At 43.2% G+C, this 26,570-nt stretch overlaps 2 protein-coding genes across 2 annotated transcripts in view; both read right to left on the reverse strand.

Moving 5' to 3' along the window:
- The window catches only part of LOC310997614 (NACHT, LRR and PYD domains-containing protein 12-like), a gene marked incomplete at both ends in the record, with an annotated part of 74,400 nt that overhangs the window by 26,355 nt on the left and 21,475 nt on the right, over nucleotides 1-26,570 (reverse strand). The window contains 3 exons of the mRNA XM_083987380.1: nucleotides 175-397; nucleotides 1,329-1,350; nucleotides 3,125-3,211. Of these exons, the coding sequence (XP_083843506.1) occupies nucleotides 175-397; nucleotides 1,329-1,350; nucleotides 3,125-3,211 (332 nt within the window). The remainder of the gene's footprint in view (nucleotides 1-174; nucleotides 398-1,328; nucleotides 1,351-3,124; nucleotides 3,212-26,570) is intronic.
- LOC310995675 (protein NLRC3-like) overlaps nucleotides 14,862-26,570 on the reverse strand; it is a gene marked incomplete at both ends in the record, with an annotated part of 31,015 nt that continues 19,306 nt past the window's right edge. Inside the window, 3 exons of the mRNA XM_083984792.1 lie at nucleotides 14,862-15,054; nucleotides 19,456-19,629; nucleotides 23,389-23,562. Of these exons, the coding sequence (XP_083840918.1) occupies nucleotides 14,862-15,054; nucleotides 19,456-19,629; nucleotides 23,389-23,562 (541 nt within the window). The remainder of the gene's footprint in view (nucleotides 15,055-19,455; nucleotides 19,630-23,388; nucleotides 23,563-26,570) is intronic.

Here is a 26,570-nt window from a genome sequence, read left to right on the forward strand (position 1 = left end):
CTCTTTGCACGAGCATTTCTTATTACAAGTGTAACAAGGACCTGTAAGTACACAAAAATACACTATGTATTTACAATGTAAGTACATGTTATTACATACGGTTACATAGGTAATTACACTGTAATTAATTAGGTAGATACACAGGAACAAGGACCCCTTAAAATAAAGTGTTACCGAATATTTTTCTCTGATTGGCTGTCTGCAGTCCACCTCTGGTTCTGGGTCTTTGTCCACACTGGGGACAGGAGGGGGGTCCTGAAGAACCAGGCTGGGCCCAGTATGAGGTGAAGCATTGTCTGCAGAACCAGTGTCCACAGCTGGTGGAGACTGGATCCTTCAGGACGTCCTGACAGAGACCACAGCAGGACAGCTGCTGGTCCACAGAGACACCACTCCTCTTCCTCCTGCAAAGACATTTCTGTTTCAACAACATGTCACAATCACTGTTGAAATGGCTGTCTGTCACCCGATGACCCTGAGTAGAGTAGCAAATCAACATTCTCAAATCCAAGAATCACTCCTAATCCCCCAGATATTTGAGAGACCTCCAAAGGTTCCTCAGTGGTTAGGAGCTGACAGTAGGTAAGGGGAGAGAGAGAGAGATGTGCGCAAACGTTCTGGGAGCAGTTGATCAAACAACATCATTCGGACAGAGCAGGTAACATCCCTGTCATAGGTTTAATAAGGATCATAATCTCACCAATAACCTCACACAGCAGAGCTTTCAGACAGAATTAAAGGTCATCACTCGCCACTGGAAAAATGCAACGTAACGCTGAATTGAAACAGAAGTAAGCGATCCGGTGGTTTTGGCTAACTTCCTGTCAGCCGGTGAAGTTAGCAGTCCCCGCCATCGTCATGGATCTATTGGTCCTTGTCCCTACATCACCACATTCACGCGCATCCCTTGGCTGCACACACAGAGAGGACCGCCCCTTTATGCCGTTCTCTCTCCTCATTGGATAAAGGTAAGATACAAGGAAAGTTTTCTCCTCGGCTTACAGCAGAGCAGAGTGACTGACAGACCCGTGTTTCAGACCAAACACTCTATAGAAGTGATTGCTGTCGGAAGATAGAACTATTTAAGACTTAAATTACAAACATTCACCTTACTTCTGCTTTAATGAATTGGAAAGATTAGGAAACATTTATTTTTGATTAATTCCCAATGTAAGCCTGTATAGTTTTTTTGTAGAGAGAAGGATAGATGCAACACTACAGCATCATAGACAACAGTGTAGGGTCAGTCAGTCATTAACTGGGTCCAGTGTCCTCTTTAGTCCCACCTGAAACAACATAGAAATCCTTGTCCCCAAAAACAGTTTTACCCTCAAACTCCACAGTTCAGTTCTATACAATTATCAATGTTTTCACATGTTTTCAGCAACTTATTTAAATGTTTACAATCAAATCTCACTTTACGCGGACTTAAAGTTTGGTGTTGCAGCTACAGTGGAGCATGTGAGTCCATGTGAACTATAAATTACATTCTAATTTCTTATAACATTTATTTGGTTTGAGTTGTAGAAGTGAGTGTGCATGTGATGGGATTGAGCTATTCATGGAGTAAATTGCCTTTGTTGCTGTTTGTGGATGCAGAATGTAAACTGGAGTGATGTTGTCATGTAGTTTGGAGTAGTTGTGTTAGTGAGACTGACCTGTAATGTAACAGTTGTAGTTTCAAGTACATGTTGTGTTGATATGAAGATACACCACCTGTATATGGTTTCTTATGTTTCTATTCTGTTTCAGAAACCGGTCACTGGAGGGATGGATCAGCTGATTGTGGGCGTGTCTGAATCCATCTATTGAAACTGCAGAGGTTGGGTCTCTGAGGTTTGTTGTGAACCTTCAGAGTCTGATGGATCTGATTCCTGTTTTTTCTCTGTTTCCTTCACATGAGTCTAATGCAGTGCTTCTCAAAGTGTGGGGCGCGCCCCACTGGTGGGGAACGGAGACATGACAGGTGGGGCGCGACAAACGGGAGGAAATTTTCAATTTCATGCCTATCTTACTGTAAATGCTATTGACAACAAAGATAATTCACTCTAAACAAAACAGCCACACACAAACAAAGTAATAATGAATAGCTAAAATTATTAAAAAGCATTAGGAGACCGGGAGAAAAAATGTAACCTGGTACTAAAGTGCAAAAACAATGATTGACATCGGGATGTTAATTGCAGCGGGCCAACATTTGCAGTGGGACAACAAGGCAGCAGCAGCAGCAGCAGAGAATTTCTAATAGAGACTGGCTCTGGTAGCAGGCTGCTGGGTTCACACCGGACGCCGAAGCACCGCGAATAGCGCGGAGCAGAGACCGCTTCCCTTCAGTGCTCAAGTACCGGTTGTGTAGTTCAGACCAAAAGCGACTCGCGCCCTGCAGCAATGGTTCGGCATCTGGTCAATTTTGTGCGCGAGCCGCGAGCGAACGCGTCAATCTTGGCAGGAAGTCACACATGAAACAACGAGAGAATCCGGTCAATTGTCAAAATAAAGCACTTTTCAAAATAAAACACAGCGTTTGACAAATGCGATCATTGTGTGCGTTTTATAGCTCTTATGTCAGACTCGAGAGAGATGAAAACACGCACGCACGCACGCACACACACACACACACACATCTCAGCTCAACACTGAGCATGACTTGAGGCAGTTTCAAGCCTGCAACCCCGAGGATGTGCAGTGCAACACAGGCACATTGCAGCCACTAATGCAGGGAAAGTTCACTTGTTCATGTTTTTGTTTTTTGCACAGATTGCAAATGAAACACTGTTTCATTATTTGACTACTGTAGCCTACTTTTACTTTTCGTTTTTGATCTGCACTTTTATTTTCTCTTTTTGAACTTTGTGTTATTTCATGTTTTTGATTTTGACATGAAATATGACTGATATACTTGGTGCTAGTAAGTTCAATAAATTTTAAGTCATTTTTGTTGGGGCGACGGGGGGAAGTGGGTCTTGAAAATCCCCACTTGTTAAAAGTGGGGAATGACGAAAAAAGTTTGAGAACCACTGGTCTAATGACTGGATCATCTTCAGCTCAGTTTACAGTAGAAACTGTCTCTTACTGTGACTCTGAAGGTCCAGGTCCAGGTCCAGATCCAGATCCAGATCTGAACCCTAGAGGCCATTCTTTGGATTGGTCACTCTTGATGGACAGACAGATGGATCCTGGAGACTCTGCTCTCAGTCTGTGGTTCTGACCTCTGCAAACACAAACATCACATCAATCACTGATCAATTCTCTGATGACAGAGGCATTGTGGGAAGTCTCCAGTTACATCAGCGTCCAGCACCACACACTGTAGTGAAGGATGAAAGCAACACAACAGCATCCATAGACAACAGTAGACTCAGTCAGTTATTAACTGTGTCCAGTGTCCAGCTGCTGAACATCTGTCTCACATCAGCTCTACAGAGGATCACACACTGACACCACTGCTCAGCATCTGGATCCACTGGCTCAATGAAGACAGAACAACAGGAGGACAAAACACACACACACACACACACACACACACACACACACACACACACACACACACACACACACACACACACACACACACACACACACACACACACACACACACACACACACACACACACACACACACACACACACACACACACCTACTGAAGATGTGAATGTGTACAAACCCAAAGAACCAGGAAGTCATTTATTAAAACTAGTTTCCCAGGATTCCCTGACTGGGTGGAGGCGGAGCACGCTGAGGACCTGCACTACCTGTTTGGTGAAAATTTCACACACAAGAAACATTACGTCAACTGCAGCAACTCAACACACTTGGCTAAGTGGGCGTTCAGGTTTGTATCAGGTCTCTTACTGTGAGTCTGAAGGTCCAGGTTCTGGTCCACGTCCAGGACTGAAGTCTGGAGGATTTATTTTGGGCTGTTCACTCTTCAGAGACAGACAGGTGAATCCTGGAGACTCTGGTCCGTCCTCCTCTTCCTCTACATTAACACTCATCTTCAGTCTGAGAGGGAAACCAGTAACACACACACACACACACACTGTTATTATTATTATAGATATTATTGAAGTAACAACAATAATGTTGCATTGACACTCACCCGTCCCTAAAATGGCATCTGAGTCTGAACTCGCTGAACACTGTCTGTACCTGTTCAACACCTGTAGCTCTCATGGCTCCTCCTCCTTTTACTGGAAATCACATGACTCTCTGTCAGCGTGTGTCGTTCAGGTACAAGTTGTTTAAACCAGTTGTTGTTTTATTGACTCACCTGACCAGCTTTCAATTAAATCTAATCCAACTGTATGAGATAATTAATGATGGAAATCAATAAATACATACAGCATAAATCAGCTCCATATAGTACAAAGGTGTCAGGAGAAGCTGAACATCTTGAACATCTGTAATCAGCCACCAAGACTGTGAAGTGAAGAACCCACTAGAACACCTAAAAAGCATGACAGTATCTTAATAAAAGAAACAAGTGAATGTAATGTTGGAGTAACTCCTCCCACAAATTAAACAAACCCAGAAATTAAATGTTGAAGTAATAACTCAGTTGTTTTGAGTTCACTTTAGTTTAGTTTAGTTTAGTTTAGTTTAACTTTATTTTCCACCTAAGTGGAAATGTGTCTTTAACTAAAATGACAGTACAGACAATCCATATAAGTGGACAAGAAATAACATCAAACAAACAGTAGCAGTAATAGGTAAAAAAAAAAAAATCTACTTGAAATCAAGTGCAGTCATTTGCATTGAGTTCTTATATAGCACATGGAACAAAAGATTTCTTATAGATGTTATTGCCTGCCCTTGGAACCCTGAATCGGTGACCTGATGTGAGCAAATCAAATTCAATTCAATTCATTTCAATTCAATTCAATTCAATTCAAATTCAGGTTTTCATAAGTATTAAAGGAGCATTAACGCAAATACAGCAGTAATAGCATAAAATAAGCTGAAATATGCAAAAGATAGGTCATGGGGAGCCATAACTAAATTCACAAAGAAAATAGCCAACAGTGTAGTGTCCGTGGGGCAAATGCAGAATTTTTCTTTGTCGGAAAGATCCGACCTCCGAATTGGAAAAATGCAATAGTAAATTGTAATGTAGCAGTGTCAGGCTGCTTACAGTCACTGAATCGCTCGGTAGAACACGTTGTCTCCACGTCCCTGTGTCTTTCTTCAGCTGTCCTCTCAGCGTTATTAACGCGTCAACGCAAAATGATTTTAATAATAATAATAATAGTAAATTTTATTTGTAATGCACTTTATATTTAAGCAATCTCAAAGTGCTACAGTACAAGCTTAATTTAAAAAGGGACACAAGTTAAGAAAAGTTAAGAGAAGACAAAGTGTACTAAATTTTAGCAAAAAGCTTTCCTGAATAAATAGGTCTTCAGGTTTGGCACATTAACGCGGGCCACTCCGTAGTTTTGGAAAACAGAGAGGCTGCTTCTCTCCAGGTGTGTGTTTGTGTGTGTGTGTGTGTGTGTGTGTGTGTGTGTTACTACGGTTACGGCGACACTCCCGTCCCCCGGATATTTCTGCAGCTGGATTTACATGATCCGGTCTGAGACATGAAACTCATGGACTGAGGAGTCGTCCCACTGTGGTCTGCACGTCACACCGACCATCGTGCATTTGTAGGAGGAAGTTGTAGTTGCTGTTGTTGTGGTTGTTGTGGCTGTGTGCAACGTAGAGCTGCTGCTTATCCGAGCGGACACACAGCTGATCAAACCATTTCTTACCTTCACTCTGGTGTCTAAAACAGGCAGCAGCATCAGTCATCCAGCACCAACAACAGGTTAATAATCCACCGATATTATTCCCGTTTTGATCGTTACTCACGGTCTGCCCGTTTCATCCATTTGCACTATGTGAACGAAAAAAAAAAGTTTTTAGCGGCTGGATGACTGCTGCTGCCGACGGTTTTAGACACCAAGAGTGAAGGTAAGAAATATTTCCTGGAGGTTTATCAGCTGTGTCAGTGCTGAGGACTGGGGTGTGTGGTGGAGTGTGTTTGAGGTCACTTTCCCGTCTTTATTTCATGAAGACATGTACATGTTTAGGTTGTGTATCAGGGACGTTCAGTGAAGTCCAGCTCTCCTGCCATGGGGCGTGGTCTCTTTGCCTGCAGCGGACACACCCACACCGTCCGGAAGCAGAGAAAACTGCTCATTTATTGACAACTTTGATGCAGAATTTTATATACTTAACAACTTTTAGTCCTCCAAATTTGACAGAGTGGTTAATAATATGTTTTCCTGTGGTATTATAAACTTAAAACACATATTTATTCTTGGTTTACCCGGTCTTTAATACCAAGAAAAGAACAGGGCTTCCTCCAGGGCCGGGGCCGCTATGGTTAAGGTGAGTGAGAGGGGGGTGGGAGAGTGAGGGCGTCAACTAAAATGGGAGCACCACAGTCCACATGTAAACACTAAGCACACACACACAGGGGTGTAACGGTACACACAAGTCACTGTTCAGTACGTACCTCGGTTCGGGGGTCACGGTTCGGTACAGGTTCGGTACAACAGACACTAATTGAATGTAAAATTAAAATCTGTCTTGTGTAATAAAAGTTTAAAAAAAATAAAAGAATTAAAAAAAATAAAACAAGTCCTTTAGGAGTGTTATAATACCATTCATTAATTCTAGAGGAATACTTGACAACTGACAACTATTATAAAAAACAAAACAAGAAACTAACATCAATTGATTTGATTTGATTTGAAAATCTTTAATGTCCCCGAAGGGCAATTTGGTTTGCAACAAAAGTTCAACACAGTAGAGCTCACATAGCATACACATGATACAATAAATACATATAGTCATCACAGATTACAGTACTGTACATCCTTCCCAACAGGCTCGCCTACAGCGTATTAAGGAATCTAACGGCAGACGGGACAAAGGATTTTAAATATCTGTTTGATTTGGCCTGACAAGGGAACGTGTACCTCCTCTTAGATGGTAGGAGTGGAAACTCTGCATGAAGAGGGTGGAGAGGGTTTGCCAGAATGGCCCTTGCCCTCTGAATGGCTCTGACCTGATAAACATTATCAAGGTCATTCAAGTTAATGCCAATTGTTTTTTGGCAGAGTTTGACCACATTCTTCATCTTATTCTTATTTGATATGCTGAGGTTCCCAAACCAACAAATCATTGCAAAAGTTAAAATGGACTCAATAAAAGATGAGTAAAACAGTTTAGACCTCATTTTCCTTAAATAAAACAACCTCTGATTTACTTTCCTGCAGATGGCATCTGAGTTGCTCTCAAAAGACAGTTTATCATCCAGGATGGTGCCTAAATACTTATAATGGCTGACTATGTCCACAGCTGTGCCTTTGACAAAGGTTTGGGCTGTGATAGTTGGATTCTTACGGAAATCAATTATCATGTCTTTCGTTTTTGACACATTAAGTTGCAGATAAGAATCATCACACCATCTAACAAAATGGTCAAGGACCGGTCCGTGGCCCGCCTCATGGTCCTGCAGGAGGCTGACAATCACGGAGTCATCAGCAAATTTAATTATGTGCCTAGACTCAAACGTGCTCTTACAATCATTAGTGTACAACATAAACAACAGAGGTGACAAGACACATCCCTGCGGCGAGCCTGTGGAACACAACAGAGTCCCGGACAGGGTTTCATTAACACGAGTTCTCTGAGGCCTAGTTGTCAGAAAATCAACTAACCAGCATATAGTTCCCAAATCAACACTGGGTATTTCTGAAAGCCTGTGAGCAAGGACAAGAGGCTGCATACAGTTGAAGGCTGATGAAAAATCAGCAAAACATAGACGTATGTGTGTTTTCCTGCCTTCCAGGTGCCTGACAATTAAATTCAATAGTGTCGCCACAGCATCCTCCACCCCTTTCCTGGGTTGGTAGGCGAATTGAAGGGGATAAATCACGGTCTGCTTCATAGCAAGCAAGCTCTTTTTTTACTATACGCTCAAAACTCTTCATCACCACTGAGGTGAGGGCCACAGGACGATAATCATTTAATGTCTTAGGTGATGGTACCTTTGCCACGGGAACAATAGTGGATTCTTTCCATAATGTGGGAACTTTATTTAATGACAAGGACCACTGGAAAATGTATGTGAAGATTTCACTTAAGAATGGGGCACAGCATTTAAGTAGTCGGCCACTTATGCCATCCGGCCCATGACTTTTCCTTGGGTTAGTCTTTTCAAAAGTGCTCCACACACTGATTTCATCTATCTGAATCCCACTGCTTACTGGAACTTCCCTGAATTTAGACAGTTCTCCAGAGAAGTCAATTGAATCAAATCTCAAATAAAACTGATTTAATTCTTCTGCCAGGGTGGAGTCAGATTTGTCACTGTTAGACACTCTTTTCTTCTTGTCCTGAATTCCCATCATGGACTTAATTCCTCTCCAAGCGGAGCGAGAATTGCCTGAATTCTGAATCCTGAATTCATCCTGAACCTTGTCCTTGTACTGCATTTTGGCCAATTTGATTTCCCTTTTCACCATTTTTTGGGCTTCTTTTTGTTCAGATATATCTCCTTGATAGTAAGCTATTTTTTTCCTTATTGATAGAATTCTTGAGGGATTTGCTGACCCAAGGCTTATTATTAGGATACAGTGTGATTGTCTTTCTTGGGATTATCATCTCTTTGCAGAAGGTAATATAGTTTACCATAGTGTCAGTCAATTCATCTAAATTAGTACATGAGTCTTTAAAAACATCCCAGTTCGTATTATGCAAACAGCCATTCAGTTCCCGAATAGCACTCTCTGTCCATAGAGCGACCTCTTTGCGCTCAACTTTCCCCTTCTTGAGGGCCAGCTGGTAGACCGGAGCAAGCAGGACACAGCTGTGGTCAGAAGAGCCAAGTGGAGCCAGTGGGAAGGATTTGTAAGCTCCCTTTATAGTGCTGTAGCACAAGTCCAGTATTTTACCATGTCGCGTTGGACATTTTACATACTGGTGCAAATGACCAAGATGCTGTTTCAGACTACAAGTGTTAAAATTACCAAGGATAAAATGTGGGGCATCAGGGCATTTATTTTGCAATTGGTGCACAAGTTTAGCAATATAGGACGCTGCTTCTGCCGTATCAGCTCTGGGATGTATATAAACCACTGTCAGGAACACCTGTGGGATTTCCCGTGGCAGATAAAATGGGCGCAGTGAGACTTGCACCAACGAGGATTGACGTACAAGCACACGCCCCCTCCCAATGATTTGCCGGTGATTTGTGCGTCACGATCAAGCCGGTAAGGCTGACCAAAACCATCAATGTCAAAATCTTGAGTCGGATCATAATCCTTCAGCCAGGTCTCGGTTAAAGCGATCACACAGGCATCCCTGTACTCCGAGATATGCTTCACATTCGCTTGAAGCTCGTCCACCTTATTTCTCAGAGACTGCGCGTTGCCAAGGATAATTGAAGGGAGCGGCAAGCGGCGGAGTCCCGGTCTCCGCAGCCGCTGACGCACACCTCCTCTCCGGCCACGCTTCCTCACTCGAGCCGCAGTCTGCTGCTGAGGGCTTCCGGGTCTCTGAAAAGTTGTATGCCCCGCCGCCACCGATGCCAGCCGGTCCGGACGGGAGTTTCCAGCCCAATTCCTCCGGATCTCCGGCGGGATGCCATCAGGTGAAATCACTGCACCCGAATTGCTGCAGTGCATAAGGAAGTCATGGCTGTATCGGAGCCTGTCAGGTCGGTTGCTCTGTTGGACGCTTATAGCACTCCCAAGAGCGACCAGGTTCAGGAAAAAAACACTCACTAAATCCATGATGACTCAGGTATTAAAGTATTTAAAAAGACGACACACAGTCGTTAAAAACACAGGTAAAACCACAGTTAAAAACCGCAGTTCCCACAATCACTCCCACACACTCTTGCTGCGTGTCGCCATGACCAGCGCCACCCGATATGAATGAATCAATGTTGGTTAATTTAGGCTAGATGCCAGTTACTTTGGTGATGTTTCCGGTCCTGTCTGTGTTCATGTCAAGAGGCTTAAAAGCAGCATTGAATCCAAAATCATGAACAAATTAATCTAAATGATGAAGCACAAAACAAAAAGAAACACTTTAACTCTGGCTTATGAAACGAAAAGAAAAGAAACAAATCATGTCAATCTAAACTCAAAATGAAGAAAGTTGTACGCAGCACAGGGAAACTTTAAAACAAACAATATACTAGATCTTCATCAACAGGAGCAAAAGCACAGGTACTTTAAGGCTCCACACGGCTGCACATTGAAGCCCCACAAAGCAGCAGCGGTCCTGAGTGCAGAGTGAATGGCTATGGCTGATGACAGGCAGAACAAACATTTACATACCCCATCAGCGTGGTGTGGTTCAGGGAGAGAGGGAGCCAACAAACATTTTGGAACCTGCCAGCGTCTGTGCTGTCGGATGTGAATGCGCAACAGCGGACAGAGGAGTGCAGAGCGTCTGCAGCACCTGAGACCTAACCTGGAAAGGGGAAGTGTGCACTAGCTGCCAGAGAAAGGCAACACTAAGGGTCCCTCCCTCTTATATACGCTGGGGCTCAAAGGGACGGAACCACACCAGGAGCAAAGCAAAGGGAAAGTGCTCATCCCACTACATATGCTATAAAACTGTTTTCTTGTCTGTAACAACATCTCTGTCCCGTCTGCCCGTCCTGGGTGAGGGATCCCTCCTCTGTTGCTCACCCTGAGGTTTCTCCAATTTTTCCCTGTTAAAAGGGTTTCTGGGAGATTTTCCTCAGTGGATGTGAGGGTCTAAGGGCAGAGGATGTTGTTATGATGCCATGTATCATTTAAAGGGATATTCCGGTGTAAATTTAACCCATGGTCCAACGCACTGTGACACCGAGTTAGACCCCCCCTCGAGAGATGAAGTCTGCTAACCGCTAGCTTCTCTAGTTGTACCAACTTTCGCAGTGACCGCACTGTAACATAGTGAAGCAGACATCACAGAAGGGACCACACAGCTGAGTTTATGCAGTTTGAGAACAACAACAACTGGTTTCATTTTAATGGGCGCCACTATTAGTTTGAGACTGAGTTTACCGAACACGAGCTGAAGGAAATGGAGGAGAAAAGTGAAAGAGAGCTGCCGGTGGAGTCTATGTGCTGGACCTGGGGGAATCAAGTGGTCAGTGTGCTCACTGCCTGCCAGTGGCTGCTGAAACCGAATATTTGCACTGCCAGTCGGACTCGTGAGGTGAGTTGTTTTCATCTCTTTTCAATAGAAACCAGGCAAAGCTAACAGATGTTTGATGCCGTGTATTATGGGCTGGGACCCTGTTTGTACTGCTGATGACGTTTGGTGCTGTTCTGAGCATTATTTGTGGCTATGAGTGGCTTTTTGATCAGTTGTGTGTGGATAGTTCGCAGATTTTAGCTCAGCTTTTAACACTGTGCAACCATATTTGTTGGTTCAAAAATTAATAAATATGGGTGTCAATGTTTCTACTATTAAATGGTTTTATTCTTTCTTAACGAACAGATCTCAACAAGTGAAGGTGAACATGTCCTTGTCAGATGTGAAGTACAGTAACACAGGTGTGCCCCAAGGCTGCGTCAGCTCGCCTTTACTCTTTACACTGTACACAAATGACTGTAGAAGTTCTCAGCCTAACAATTATGTCATTAAGTTTTCTGACGACACTATTATCTTAAGTTTGCTGCGCACTGATGTCTGCACTTCTGTGTATCATGGAGAGATCGCCACATTCAAGGCTTGGTGTGACGACCACCATCTTATGTTGAATACTAAAAAGACTAAAGAAATGATCTTCGATCCCAGGGGTGTGACGACCCAGGACCAGGTGGTTATCGATAATAATGTGATCGAGCAGGTGCATACTTTCAAGTACCTTGGTGTTATGATGTGTAGCTCCCTGTGTTGGAGCACACATGTTGATTATTTGTGCTCCAGACTAGCCCAAAGGCTTCATTTCTTACGCAGGCTCAGGCTGTTTGGTGTCCGACCTGAGATCATGCACATTTTCTACAATGCTGTTCTTGGTAGCATCATCAGATATGGAATGGCGGCATGGTTTGGCACACTAACAGTACAGTCGAAAAGTAGATTAGCAAACATAGTGAAAACAGCAATGAAAGTAATCGGGTCAAATAACCAGCCCCTGCCCCTGCAGTCTGTTTATGAGGCTTCTGTAATCAGACAGGCTAACAGAATATTGCAGGACCCGTCTCATGTGTTGTTCTCGGAATACGAACTGTTACCTTCTAAGAAACGTTTTAGAGCTACCCGCTGTAAAAGCAATCGCCTTAAACTTTCCTTTATACCCACTTCTATTTCTCTTCTCAATAAATTGCGTCAGCCTAGTTAGTAGGTAGTCACTGCCACTATTTTCTTATTTTTATTATCAACAGTGGTGTCTTTATTATAGCATTGTTTCAATTTTCTGCCCTAACTGCTGCATTTTTACATATATATATATTTTTTTTAAATATATTTTTATACTTTTATATATGTATTTCATTCTGTGCTGCTCCTGCAGATTCTAGCAAATATCGAGCTGTGTAATAGCTATTATTGTCTATTGGTGCTGTCCGTCCCTTGTGCTCTTGCTGCTACTGTGTGTCACTGTATGTCTGGTGCTGTTGTTTTGTGCTTGCTCTTGTACTGTGATGTTGCTGTCATGTAGCTGTTGTGTCCATCATGTTATTCTGTCTTATGTCTGCTGTATGGCGAAACAGTCTCTGTCTGCACTTCTGCCCACAATGAATTTCCCTCTGGGACAATAAAGTATATCTTATCTTATCTTATAAATAGACTGCGCTGTTTGTTATGGTGCGGTCATTGCTAAAGTTGCTACAACTAGAGAAGCTGCGGTTAGCAGACTTCATCTCTCCAGGGGGGTCTAACTCGGTGTCACGGTGCGTTGGACCATGGGTTAATCTTACGCCAGAATATCCCTTTAAGTCAAACTGTTGGTAAAAATGGGCTATACAATTAAAATTGCCTTGCCCGGTCTACCCCAACTAGGAACCCAGGATGACCAGGGAGGTCCAGCAGCTGCTATAGGAGAGGAACACCACCTTTAGGTCTGGCAACAGGGCTTACTACAGCATGGCCAGAGCTAACCTGAAGAGAGGCATCAGAGTGGCTAAGTCGGACTACAGGAGGAGAATCAGATTCAGATTCAGATACAGATATTTTATTCATGTACTTTACATTATTATAATTACTTAAGTAAGGCGAGATACATGATTCCAGGAAAAACATGATTCTGGCGAAGGTTACATTATAAATAGTATATGATAATACGAGATACATGATTCTTGCAGAGGTTATATTATAAATACTACATAATAAGACGAAATACATGATTGTGAATCGAGGACCACCTGGACAGAAACAACAGCAGGTAGGTGTGGCAAGGTGTCCAGCATCTCACCAACTGGACCAGCCTCAGAGCTGCTGAAGGTGATGCTGCGCTGGCAGAGGAGCGTATCTTCTTCTTTGCTTGCTTTGGAGTGGAATCACCAGAGGCAGCTACACTACACCCTACAACCCACAGCAGATTCACCCTGACAGTAGAGGAGCATGATGTCAAGCGCACGTTAGGGGCTAAAGGGATAGTTCACCCAAAATTCGAATTACACTCATTATCTACTCACCCTCATGTTGGGGCTTCAATACAAGAGGGACATTACAGATGAGCAGTATGGAGGTATTTGGATGTTTTTTGGTGTGTCTTTTTGGACGAAGAAAACTGGTATCCATTCACAACCATCATATGGACAAATACTGCTGCGCAGACCCCCTCGTAACTCAGAGAAGGCACGGAGGACTCTGAAAATTCTCACAGCTCTTAGTTGACATGAGGGTGAGTAGATAATGAGTGAAATTTGAATTTTGGGTGAACTATCCCTTAACAATCCGAGAAAGGCTGCTGGACTGGATTGCATCTCAGGACGGGTGCTGTAGGAGTCCCCTCAGGGCTGTGTGCTGAGCCCACTGCTCTATACACTCTATACTCACAACTGCACCTCCAGCTATGACAGTTAAAAGTTTCCCGATAAGTTTTTACGAACAAATTTATTCTAGGCTGCCATAGTTCGACTGAGCACTGCGGAATTTAAAAGTGAGTTGGGATGCATCAATATAGAATTTATTGTTTTTTTAGTTATCAAATGTATTGGTTCATTTTAAAGGTATATTGAAAAACCAGACTACAACTAAGTTGCATGATGAAAAAAACAAAAAAACACCAGAAACTGTTTAAAGCAGAAGTAAGCGATCCGGTCGTTTGGGCTAATGCTGCGTTCCAGGCAGGCTTTTGAAACCGTAAATTACAGCTTCAAGTCACGACTTACGACTTTGTAGCGTTCCAGGCAACCCACTTGTGTTTTTCCGACCTGTTTTACCTGTGAAAGTCACTATAATGGCCACTTGTAACTTCCGACCCGTGAACTCGTACCAGATCGAACTGGTACGACTTCACAGGTCGGAAAAACACGAGTTACGGGTTGCCTTGAACGCACCATAACGTCTTGTCAGCCGATGGAGTTAGCAGCCCCCGCCCTCGTCATGGATCTATTGGTCCTCGTCCCTACGTCACCACATTCAGGCGCATCCCTTGGCTGCACACACAGCCCTTCATGCCGTTCTCTCTCCTCATTTGATAAAACTTGTAGGATACAAGAAAAGTTTTCTCCTCGGCTCAGAGCAGAGCAGAGTGTCTGAGAGACCCGTGTTTCGGTCCAAACACTCTATGTAAGTGATTGCTGTCGGAAGAAACAACTATTTAAGACTTATATTAACACAAAAATATTGCTTACTTCTGCTTTAAACATCCAAGAATGAGTTGAGTTAATGAGTTGATTGATCTGGAGGGAAACAGCTACAGATTTGGCCACCTCAGATACTCCAATCTACAGTCTGGACTCTTTTGGAGATCACTCAGATCCTTCAGGTCTGAATCCTGCAGCTTGTTGTTGTCGCTCAGGTCCAGTTCTCTCAGGTGCGTGGGGTTGGACTTCAGAGCTGAGCCCAGAGAAGAACAGCTGATCTCCGACAAACTGCAATTCTTCAATCTGAATAAAGAATAAAAGAACAACATTCATACACCTCTTCATGTCAAAACTGATTGATCATTGCTGCTGACCTCACAACAGTCAAAGCAGTGAGTCTTTATTTGAGTCAAACACTCTGACTTGAGGATTAGATTAAAATCATGTGAACAAAATTAAGACTGGCCTAACACTACAGAGCAGTCTAACATGTGTTTGTGACAGCTGCCCCTGAAGGTTGGAGTCAAGTGAACACACATTATTGATGAGGACTGAGTGAAATGAGCTGAAAGTCCTTCATTCATCACATCAAAGTCAATGATTCAAGTTGTGTGTGACGATCAATCAGGTTCAGTTGTGGGATAACGTACACTCCCGGTGTTCTGGACACTTTGTGACCACCTAGCACAGTAAAAAGGCCCATAACATATCAATGCGCAGAACGCCTGATTGGCTTATCTGGCTTCTGGGGGCGGGTCTTAAGAGTATTTCAACGTTTGATTGACAGATTTTGGACGAATCATTTTGAAGAAATTTAGAAAAAAATACCGGAAGACGGGGCGTCCGGATTTCCGTGACTACTCACGGTACTTTGGACACGTGGAGAATTTCACACACAGTATTCCAGACAGGAAAGAAAAGGCAAGGCAAGGCAATTTTATTTGTATAGCCCGTTTTTACAAGCAGTTTGTCTCAAAGGGCTTTACACCAGGTGTTTTTTTTTTTGCTTCTGTGGCAAGGTGAAGAGGGCCCGGGCGGGGATTGAACCCACACCTCCCATGTAAGAGTCAAGCGCGCTTGCCAGTCACCCAAAGGGACACCCCAAGTAGCCAGGGCACATGATCAATTGGAGGCATAGTGACAGGACCACCAATGTCACATCTCTCCCCCTCTTTTCACAAGCACGTCCTCGTGCTTCCGCGCAGGCTGCCACACATTAGGAATCCATGGACCCACCCCTAGTGCTACATGGATCCTGCCAACAACGCCTGTAGTGACAGGACCACCACTGTCACACTTCTGTTGCATGTCGGGCAGACATCACAACGAGCAGGCGACGAGGGACCAGCAGCTGGAGTGGAGCAGTGGAGGTGGACCCACCGGCAGAAGAGGTGGGTACGAGCTTTACAATTGAGATGGGTAGATATAGACATAAATTGTACAGGTTAAAAACTAGTGTTTTTCAGATTGATTTAAGTTGCATAACATAAGGAGAAAAAAGTGAGTCTTTCCCACTACCATGTCAGCCCTGATCAGGCCCATACGGCCTGGGTGCTGAATGTGGCCTTGAGTGGGTTTAACACACTCACGTCCAATGGCTGAAGCATGTGCATGGTGTAAGGAGGAAGGAGCAGGATCTCCACCTGGTTGGCCCGACAGAAATCAATCACCGGGCGTCCACAGTGAGTCTCATGCTGGTCCATGACGAGCACCAATGGACGCTCTAGCGGGGCATGCTTAATGAAATGCACCAGCCATTTCTGAAAGAGTTCAGATGTCAGGTAACCCTTTTCAGAGAACCTGTAGAGGCTGTCTGCCAGGCCATCCAGAGCGTAGGCCACCGAGGGAAGACACCGGGGATAGATGATGAAGGGAGGGACATGAGCACCGGCAGCACTGACCGCCAGGTGCACAGTGATATGCTCCCTGGTGGTTGTCTGCTGCCAGTACACATGCCGCAGGCAGATGACCTTCTCCCTCGACTTAGGTTTGTCACTGAAAACCTGTCTCATCACAGTTCCAGATGAGGTGTGCTTTATCATGGAGACTGTGGGTGCTGATGATATTTTCGTATACGTCGAAAAACCAGGAGATGGCCTCCCGCATGGCGGCGATGGCTCTGGCCCTGTCCAGGGAGTCGGGGGTCCTCGATCGGAGAAGCTCTGGGTGACGAGCCTTGAACCAGGACCACCAGTTGTCACTCAGATCCTTGTGAAGATTCACAAGGGTGGTCCTGGTGAGCGGGTTGTCCTGGTGAGTCCTGGTGAGCAGAAACCTGTGTTCTGCCATCCACAGGATGTACTGTAGCTGACCAGGGCCTCCTCCTCTCCGTGGCTGATTGCCCTGTTGGGGTGGGGCTGGCACTCATATTTGTTGAGTTTTTTGTCAGAGAGGGTTGATTTTGGGATCCCGAACCTCTTCGACACTGCCCTGACGCTCTCTCTTCTCTCAATCTCTGACATTGCCTGAGCTAGCTGCTCTTTTGAGTATTTTCCTTGCTTCCCTGACATTATGACCCTAGAACACATCAGTCAACATTTTGCATTTGTAAGCACTTTATGAAATTTAATATTGATTGATTTTATGCAATGTAACTTTAAATATGTGTGATGTGTTTCAGTGTAGCTACAGTTTTTAATCACTGTTATTTTGCCTTTCACAGTGGGGGAGAGAGGGGGAGACCAGACACCACAGGAGGAGAGGATCCACATCTTCATATTAAAGCAGAAGTAAGCGATCCGGTGGTTTTGGCTAACTTCTTGTCAGCCGATGGAGTTAGCAGTCCCCTCATCCTTACGTCACCACATTCACGCGCATCCCTTGGCTGCAAACACAGAGAGGACCGCCCCTTTATGCCGTTCTCTCTCCTCATTGGATAAAGGTTGTAGGATACAAGGAAAGTTTTCTCCTCGGCTTACAGCAGAGCAGAGTGACTGACAGACCCATGTTTCAGACCAAACACTCTATATAAGTGATTGCTGTCGGAAGATATAACTATTTAAGACTTATATTAACACAAAAATTCCGCTTACTTCTGCTTTAATATTTATTCTTGTTTGTTCAATGTTTACATGTTTATATATAGTTCAATTTGTATGTTTATATATAGTTAAATTAGTTCTTTTTGTTGCACGATTATGTTAGATTTGTTCTTTTTGTTCCATGTTTAACTTCTGTAAATAGTGAGAAAATAGTAAATAGTTCTTTAGCTATGTATATAATTTGTAATAAATGGTTTATTTAAAAACATTCCAGATATCATTTTTTTTATTGTTCCCCTGACTTGATAATAAGTTAACAGTTAACCTTACACAGTGTTTCAATAATTAACATAAACGTTATTGTTGTGTAATTTAACTGTTAATAACGTAACTTAAAGGGATAGTTCACCCTAGAATGATATTTCGCTCATTATCTACTCACCCTCATGTTGACTAAGGGCTGGAAGAATTTTCAGAGTCCACCGTCCCTTCTCTGAGTTACAGGGGGTCTTGGCGTAGCAGTGCATTTCAATGCAACGGTTGCAAAGGGACACCAGAGCTCTTCGTAAAAAAACACACACAAAAAAACATCCAAATACCTCCATGATGCTCGTATGTAATGTCCGTCTTGTGCTGAAGCCCCAAATTGCGTAATTGTCCCGAAAAAAATTAAATAAGTCTATATTTTAAGCTTGTTTGTAGCGGAAGCTTCTCGAAGCTCCTCTTCCTGGTCCGTCCAAATCTTGCGTGATTTGCGCCGGCGTCAGTGCGGTTACTGCGAATCACGCGAGATTTGGACGGACCAGGAAGAGGAGCTTCGAGAAGCTTCCGCTACAAACAAGCTTAAAATATAGACTTATTTAATTTTTTTCAGGACAATTACGCAATTTGGGGCTTCAGCACAAGACGGACATTACATACGAGCATCATGGAGGTATTTGGATGTTTTTTTGTGTGTGTTTTTTTACGAAGAGCTCTGGTGTCCCTTTGCAACCGTTGCATTGAAATGCACTGCTACGCCAAGACCCCCTGTAACTCAGAGAAGGGACGGTGGACTCTGAAAATTCTTCCAGCCCTTAGTCAACATGAGGGTGAGTAGATAATGAGCGAAATATCATTCTAGGGTGAACTATCCCTTTAAGTTGACTCAGGTTAGATTAACCAAATTATGATAACATTATGGTTATTTTCTGCCATTAATCAGACACACAGTTAATGTTAATGATATATTTTTAATTGATAACTGTTAACATGTTAACAATTAATTGGCGCGCACATTCATGTCAGACAAAGTGCCGCTATACATGTCAAAATCCCTTCAAAAAGTCAACATTTTGGTATAAATTATCTCCTCTGTGTTTTGTGACACCCGAAACACGGTTCTGTGATTTTTCCGGTCGGTAATTATGTCTTAAAACCGGTAGGTGGAAGTCGTAAGCCTCTCCCCGCTGCGCTTTTTCCGGCCGCAACCCCCCCCCCCCCCCCCCGGCATTATCAGTGCGGTCATTGGCACGCAGTGGAAACTTACAGCGATACGTAGGGGGCAGTGGGCGTGGATGATCTGCAGTGGTTGGGGTCAAAAGAGGCGGAATCAAGGGGTGACATATATAAAATGCCCGGAAATATTTATTAATTTATTTACGGGAAAAAGTCAAGTGTCCGGAATACCATGAGTGTACGTTAAAGATCTAAGATCTACAACAGTAACAGTCAGTGAACTGACCTCAGAGTCTCCAGTCTACAGTCTGGACTCTCCAGAAAACCACTCAAATCCTTCAGGTCTGAATCCTGCAGCTTGTTGTGGCTCAGGTCCAGGTGTCTCAGGTGGGAGGGGTTGGACTTCAGAGCTGAGACCAGAGAAGAACAGCTGATCTCTGACAAACTGCAGTTGTACAATCTGAATAAAGAATAAAAGCAGTGAGTTGAGGACAAAGTTCCTAATGAGCAGATGTAGTGATGTGTGACTGCATCTATACAAACTCATGTTGGTCAGCCACATTTCTCAGAGATTCTACTGACCATCCAAGTTTTCAAAGACAACAAACATGTGAGGCTGAAGTCTGTTGCCATGACAACAAACATCTAGAAACACTGGGGCGGTGCATGGCGCAGTGGTTAAGGCGCCCCCCCCATGTAGAGGCTACAGTCCTCAATGCAGGTTTCCCTGGTTCGAGTCCCACATCGGGCAGACCTTTCCTGCATGTCATTCCCCCTCTCTCTGCCTCCCCCTTTCCTGTCTATCTCTACTGTGCTATCAAATAAAGGTGAAAAAGCCCAAAAATATACTAAAAATAAACATCTAGAAACACATGTTGAATAAAGCAGCTGATGAAGCACAGAGACAGAAAAACCTGCTGAAACCACACACACACAACTTGTTATTATGACATGTTGGGCTGGTTGGAAAAAATCTATTCTCCCATTCAAATCCATTTTCACTGGAAGAATCCAGTATGGACTCATAAAAGCTGAGTTTGGTTTTGAACACACTCCTGTGGACACAACAAGATGTGATAAGATCCAAGAGTTTTTAAAGGGATAGTTCAACATTTTTGAAAATTGGCCCATCGCCATGATCCCCCTAGTAATAGCAGTAGGTTCGTTACCTTTAATTGTTGGTCCAAGCTGCTTTTAGATCGGGGGAGAAGAATACCGAGCGGCGCAGCTACACTACGGAGGCTAATGGAATTTCTTGGTTTTGCTCATCAAACTCAGCAAATACACAACCAAAAAACTAAAAAACGCTGTGGTGGACAAGTTGTGACCTGCACATTCACCACGCTATGAGATAATAGCGGAAAGTTGCGAGATGGAGTTGTTTTAGAGGCAAAGTCGGACTTTGCACTCTAGACGGCTGCTCGGCGGAGTGATTTCAAAAGCGCCTGTTTACTGCAGATACGTCCGTATACTACGGCACTGGCTGAGGTGCGCACACTGTGTCCCTCCGACCAGTGGTTCACTGAAGAAAGTAGTTCCGAGTATTTGCTTCACTTCTCTTAACTTTCCACTATTATCTCATAGCGTGGTAAATGTGCAGGTCACAACTTGTCCACCACAGCGTTTTTGAGTTTTTTGGTTGTGTATTTGCTGAGTTTGATGAGCAAAACCAAGAAATTCCATTAGCCTCCGTAGTGTAGCTGCGCCGCTCGGTATTCTTCTCCCCCGATCTAAAAGCAGCTTGGACCAACAATTAAAGGTAACGAACCTACTGCTATTACTAGGGGGATCATGGCGATGGGCCAATTTTCAAAAATGTTGAACTATCCCTTTAAGAAATAAAATAAAATGAATGATGAATATTAATATTTAGAATAATGCAGCAAGGAACTATTTACAGCATTAGTTCTCTGAGAGATGTCATTCATATCCAAGCAAATAGAAAGTGAAATTGAAATCTCTGAGTCAAACCCAATTGAGTCAGGACCCTGTGAATCCAAACTGAATCTATTCAGCAAATCCATGGCAACCTCCATGGATGGTATTGGATCTATTTATTGTTGCACCCTAGTGGTTGTTTTGTGTATTTTATTCTGTTGGTCACTTCCTTTCGGGTCACTTCCTCCTAGCTTTTTTTCTTCTTCAAGATTGTACCAGGAGCACATGGTTGCAGCCATATTGCCATCCACGCCTTCACAGTTTTTAAAGGCATTGGCCGCGTTTCCCAGATTTGTTAAGAAGCTCTTAGCGCTAAGATCTTCTTTGGAGCGCTCTTAAGAACGCTGTGAAAGAAGAACGTGTTTCCCAGAGTCGCTCTTAGCTTAAGAAGATCTTTCACTAAGAAGGAAATGTAAGATCGAGCGGACCCACTCTTACGAGTCTTCTTAGCGACCAACGCTCACGTTTTCGAGGCAAATCAATATCACACTAAGCAAGATATTAAACAGTGCACATCGTATGTTTAAAACATTAAATTATGTGCCGAAATAAAAAATAAAGAGATAAAAAAATAAAATAAGAACAATAATAAACTAAATATGAGGAATAACATGTGCTCTGCACATCAGGCACACAAATAAAATTAATCATCATCATTCATCATAACTTTTTACGCACACATCCACGTCCCATATCTGCATGAACATCAAAAACAACCGTTCTTAAATCAACCCCTAGTGTCGCTGTTGCATCGTGTTTTTACACAGTGGGCAGCTTCTTGGTGTGGTGGGGGCATCGCAAGCAAGGGTCAGTGTCACGGAGTGTGGCAGCCGTGACATTGATCCTCCTGTGCCATGTTATACTGGCACCAAAAAGACTGTCACGCATTAACACTCCACTGCCTAAATATATATGTAGCCTATATACATATGTAGCCTTGCATTGATCATTTAATGATGATGAGAAAAGAAAAACGTGTTGATCACCGAAATAATATTTTAGTGGGTGGATTCGAACCCAGACCACGTCAATGCTTCCACTTTCTTTTCCAGAGTTGTCTGGCTGTAAACCAGCCAGGCCCTGCGCACGTTTTTATTTTTTATTTTCACACACATCAATCACATGGTCACGCAGCCGTCTCGGCCGCATCTTTACGCGGCTGTGCCGTGTCATCTATGGCCAGTCCGTCACTGCCCGTGACCAACGCGGCAACAACAGCGGAGAAGTTTCTAATCAGGCCCGCGGGCACCGGGACCTGTGTTAACCCCATGTTTGGAAATCCCGTCTTCGGTTTATTCGTCGCCCGTCGGTGCAGCTGCGCTGGTCACTGTGTGTGATCTATGTGTGTATTAGGTGGCGTGTGATATAATAATCGATTTGCCTGGCATCGATTGATTCAGTTTCAGTACTGTGGTGGTGGACAGCTCCCGTTAAGAGCTTCTTAAGAAGCTTCTTTGGCGTGATCTTAAGAAGGCAGTTAAGAACGCATCTGGGAAACACCCGTATCTTAGCGCTCCTTCTTAGCCGAACCCTTCTTAAGAGCCTTCTTAAGTCCTTAAGAAAGATCGAATCTGGGAAACGCGGCCCTTGTCTGTTAGTTCCACACATTTTCGGTAATATTTTTATTTGTGTATGTTTATAAATAAGTATGTTTTTGTCAATATTTGTTTTGCCTATACCTATATGTCTTTATTGTCACTATACAGAAGTACAGCGAAATTACAGCAATTAACCCATCCGTACATATCCAGCATACAATACATACAATAAGACACACATAACAGGATGACTGGGCGATAAGAGGGGGGGGGGGAGCAGCTCCCAGACTATGCTCCTGTGGGGGAGTACAGTGTGTGTCAACACTTTTACACTTTTCCTGATTAAAACTACTCCAAGTCAACACAGCGGCCTTTTTTTTAAAAAGTTTAGTCAGAGTGTTAAGCACTTTAGCTCTGTACAGCTAAATATACATTCAGGCGAACAACATTTAGCGAAGACAGACTGTGTTTGCTTTATCACTACAATAATCACAGAGCCTCGGGAAAGAGGTGGAGCCATCTCTGTTGATTATAGATCAGTTATTGTCTGACACATTCAATGTGTTTGTGTAGTTGAGGTGAAATGAGTGAGTTGACTAAAAGCAGAGAAGAAGAAAACAGACGTCACCATGGAGATCCTCAGTGTGGATCAGTATAATATCAGCCTCATGTCTGCAGCTCAGTGTCAACACAACTTTCACATCATATTCATCTGAGCACAGAAATAAAACATGGAGTCTGACCTCAGAGTCTCCAGTCTACAGTCTGGACTCTCCAGAAAACCACTCAGATCCTTCACTCCTGAATCCTGCAGGTCATTGTGGCTCAAGTCCAGGAGTCTCAGGTGGGAGGGGTTGGACTTCAGAGCTGAGCCCAGAGAAGAACAGCTGATCTCTGACAAACTGCAGCGCTCCAATCTGAATAAAGAATAACAGATGTAGATCAAATTAGTGATAATGGATCAGATGTGTCCTGATCAATGATCAGTGTCTAGATGAGCAGAGGGACTTTGTCCTTCTGTCCCGTTCTTCTGCTCAGCCCTGAGCTCTATCAGAGCATTTCAGGCACATGGAAGGAGAATCAGCTCTTTTTGGAACATTGAAGCCTATAAATCTGTTTGAACAGACACCAAGAATAAAATGATCAACAGTCAAAATGGACACAATAGGTTCTGTTCTCAAGAATGAGCTTAAAAATGAACTGATGTTTCCAGAAATCTGCTGCCGTTCATCATCACTGATGTGACTTCAGCCTGGTGAAATATTTGTTGAAGACAGATGCAGCTTCTGTCATGTTCAAATCAGCAGAGCATTTGTCAGTTTGATCCTCATCAAATTTCTGATTTGAAGATCAAAATTGAAAAACCAGAGAATTTCTCACAATGACTGGTCTCACCTTTTTGTCGTAATAATAAAACTAGGGTCCTGTTTATGCTGTTTAAATGCTCAGCTATCAATCAATCAGACTTTATAGCACTTTTCATACCCACAGCAGCTCAAAGTGCTTCACATGATGAAAACAAGGAACATAGGGGACACATTTTGGGAGACACACATACATTCACATACACACACACAATAATTTTCAGAGCATTGGATTTTAGAGACATTGAGGAAACGCTATCTTACACTCAGTCATTTGCAATGGGGAAAACACCAGATAAAATGAAGTAAAATAGATCTTCAGGTGTGAAAGCGACCTTAGGGACATGCAAACAGGGGTTCGAATACATTCTTATTGTGATTGATAATTTCACTGGTTTCGCCCAAGCCTACGCCACGAAAAACAAGTCTACCAAAACTGTTGTACTGCTGTACAACAAGCAGCTAAAGGGAGCTGAGAATTTAAATTTTACGGGCTAAACAGAAATCCAAATCCAAAATAGAGAGCAAACTAGCAGAGAATAACCTTTCTGCCTGCTGCCTGGTCAATGGCAGGCACAAAACAGACAAAGAGCACTTCAAATCCGTGTATCATTCGTTCTTTCCATTTTCAATTGGAAATCAAAAATTAAAAAATGAAAAAGTGACAGATAATTTTGTTTTTTGTTTTTTAATCTAACACAAAAAACGAAAAAATGTCTGGTTTTTCATTTCAAAGGAGGTTAAATCGAAAGCAACTGGACTTAGTTATTTGTCTAGGAAGACGTTTCACCTCTCATCCAAGAGGCTTCATCAGTTCATGTACGCAACTGACCAGGCTGGGACTGGTCCAACTATCTGGTGTGGAGACTCACTATTTAACCTCTTCCCACTGAGCAAGCAACGTCCATGGACGTCCAATACAGGTTGAAATCACGTCGGCCCGTCCAGGCCATGATCTGGACGTCTATATGACAGCCAGAATTAGTTGATAAATGACATTGAGACTATACGTCCACCCTGGCCCGGTTCTGGACGTCTATAGACAACCAAAATGAGTCGCAAATAGACATTCTGCTATGCCTTGTTCTGGACGTTTATATGACAGCCAGAATTAGTTGATATATGACATTGAGACAATACGCCCAGCCTGGCCCGGTTCTGAACGTCTATAGACAACCAAAATGAGTCGCAAATAGACATCCTGCTAGGCCTTGATCTGAATGTCAATATGACAGCCAGAATTAGTTGATATATGACATTGAGACTATACGTCCCGTCTGGCCCGGTTCTGAACGTCTATAGACAACCAAAATGAGTCGTAAATAGAAGTCGTGCTAGGCCTTCATCTGGACGTCAATATGACAGCCAGAATTAGTTGATATATGACATTAAGACTATACGTCCAGCCTGGCCTGGTTCTGGACGTCTATAGACAACCAAATTGAGTTACAAATAGACGTTCTGATAGGCCCTGATCTGAACGTCTATACGACATCCAGAATTAGTTGATAAATGACATTGAGACTATACGTCCAGCCTGGCCCAGTTCTGGACGTCTATAGACAACCAAAATGAGTCGCAAATAGACATTCTGCTATGCCTTGTTCTGGACGTTTATATGACAGCCAGAATGAGTTGATAAATGACATTGAGACAATACGTCCAGCCTGGCCCGGTACTGGACATCTATAGACAACCAAATTGAGTTGTAAATAGACGTTCTGCTAGGCCTTGATCTGAACGTCTATACGACGTCCAGAATTAGTTGATATATGACATTGAGACTATACGTCCAGCCTGGCCCAGTTCTGGATGTCTATAGACAACCAAAATGAGTTGTAAATAGACGTTCTGCTAGGCCTTGATCTGAACGTTAACATGACAGCCAGAATTAGTTGATATATGACATTAAGACTATACGTCCAGCCTGGCCCAGTTCTGGATGTCTATAGACAACCAAAATGAGTTGCAAATAGACGTTTTGACAGGTCTTGATCTGGACGTAAATATGACAGCCAGAATTAGTTGATATATGACATTGAGACTATACGTCCAGCCTGGCCCAGTTCTGGATGTCTATAGACAACCAAAATGAGTTGTAAATAGACGTTCTGCTAGGCCTTGATCTGAACGTTAACATGACAGCCAGAATTAGTTGATATATGACATTAAGACTATACGTCCAGCCTGGCCCAGTTCTGGATGTCTATAGACAACCAAAATGAGTTGCAAATAGACGTTTTGACAGGTCTTGATCTGGACGTAAATATGACAGCCAGAATTAGTTGATATATGACATTGAGACTATACGTCCAGCCTGGCCCAGTTCTGGATGTCTATAGACAACCAAATTGAGTTACAAATAGACGTTCTGCTAGGCCTTGATCTGAACGTCTATACGGCATCCAGAATTAGTTGATATATGACATTGAGACAATATGTCCAGCCTGGCCCGGTTCTGGACGTCTATAGACAACCAAAATTAGTTGCAAATAGACGTTCTGATAGGCCTTGATCTGGACATCAATATGACAACCAGAATTAGTTGATATATGACATTG

Source organism: Trachurus trachurus (assembly GCF_905171665.1).
Source record: "Trachurus trachurus genome assembly, chromosome: 2".
Lineage (NCBI taxonomy): Eukaryota > Metazoa > Chordata > Actinopteri > Carangiformes > Carangidae > Trachurus > Trachurus trachurus.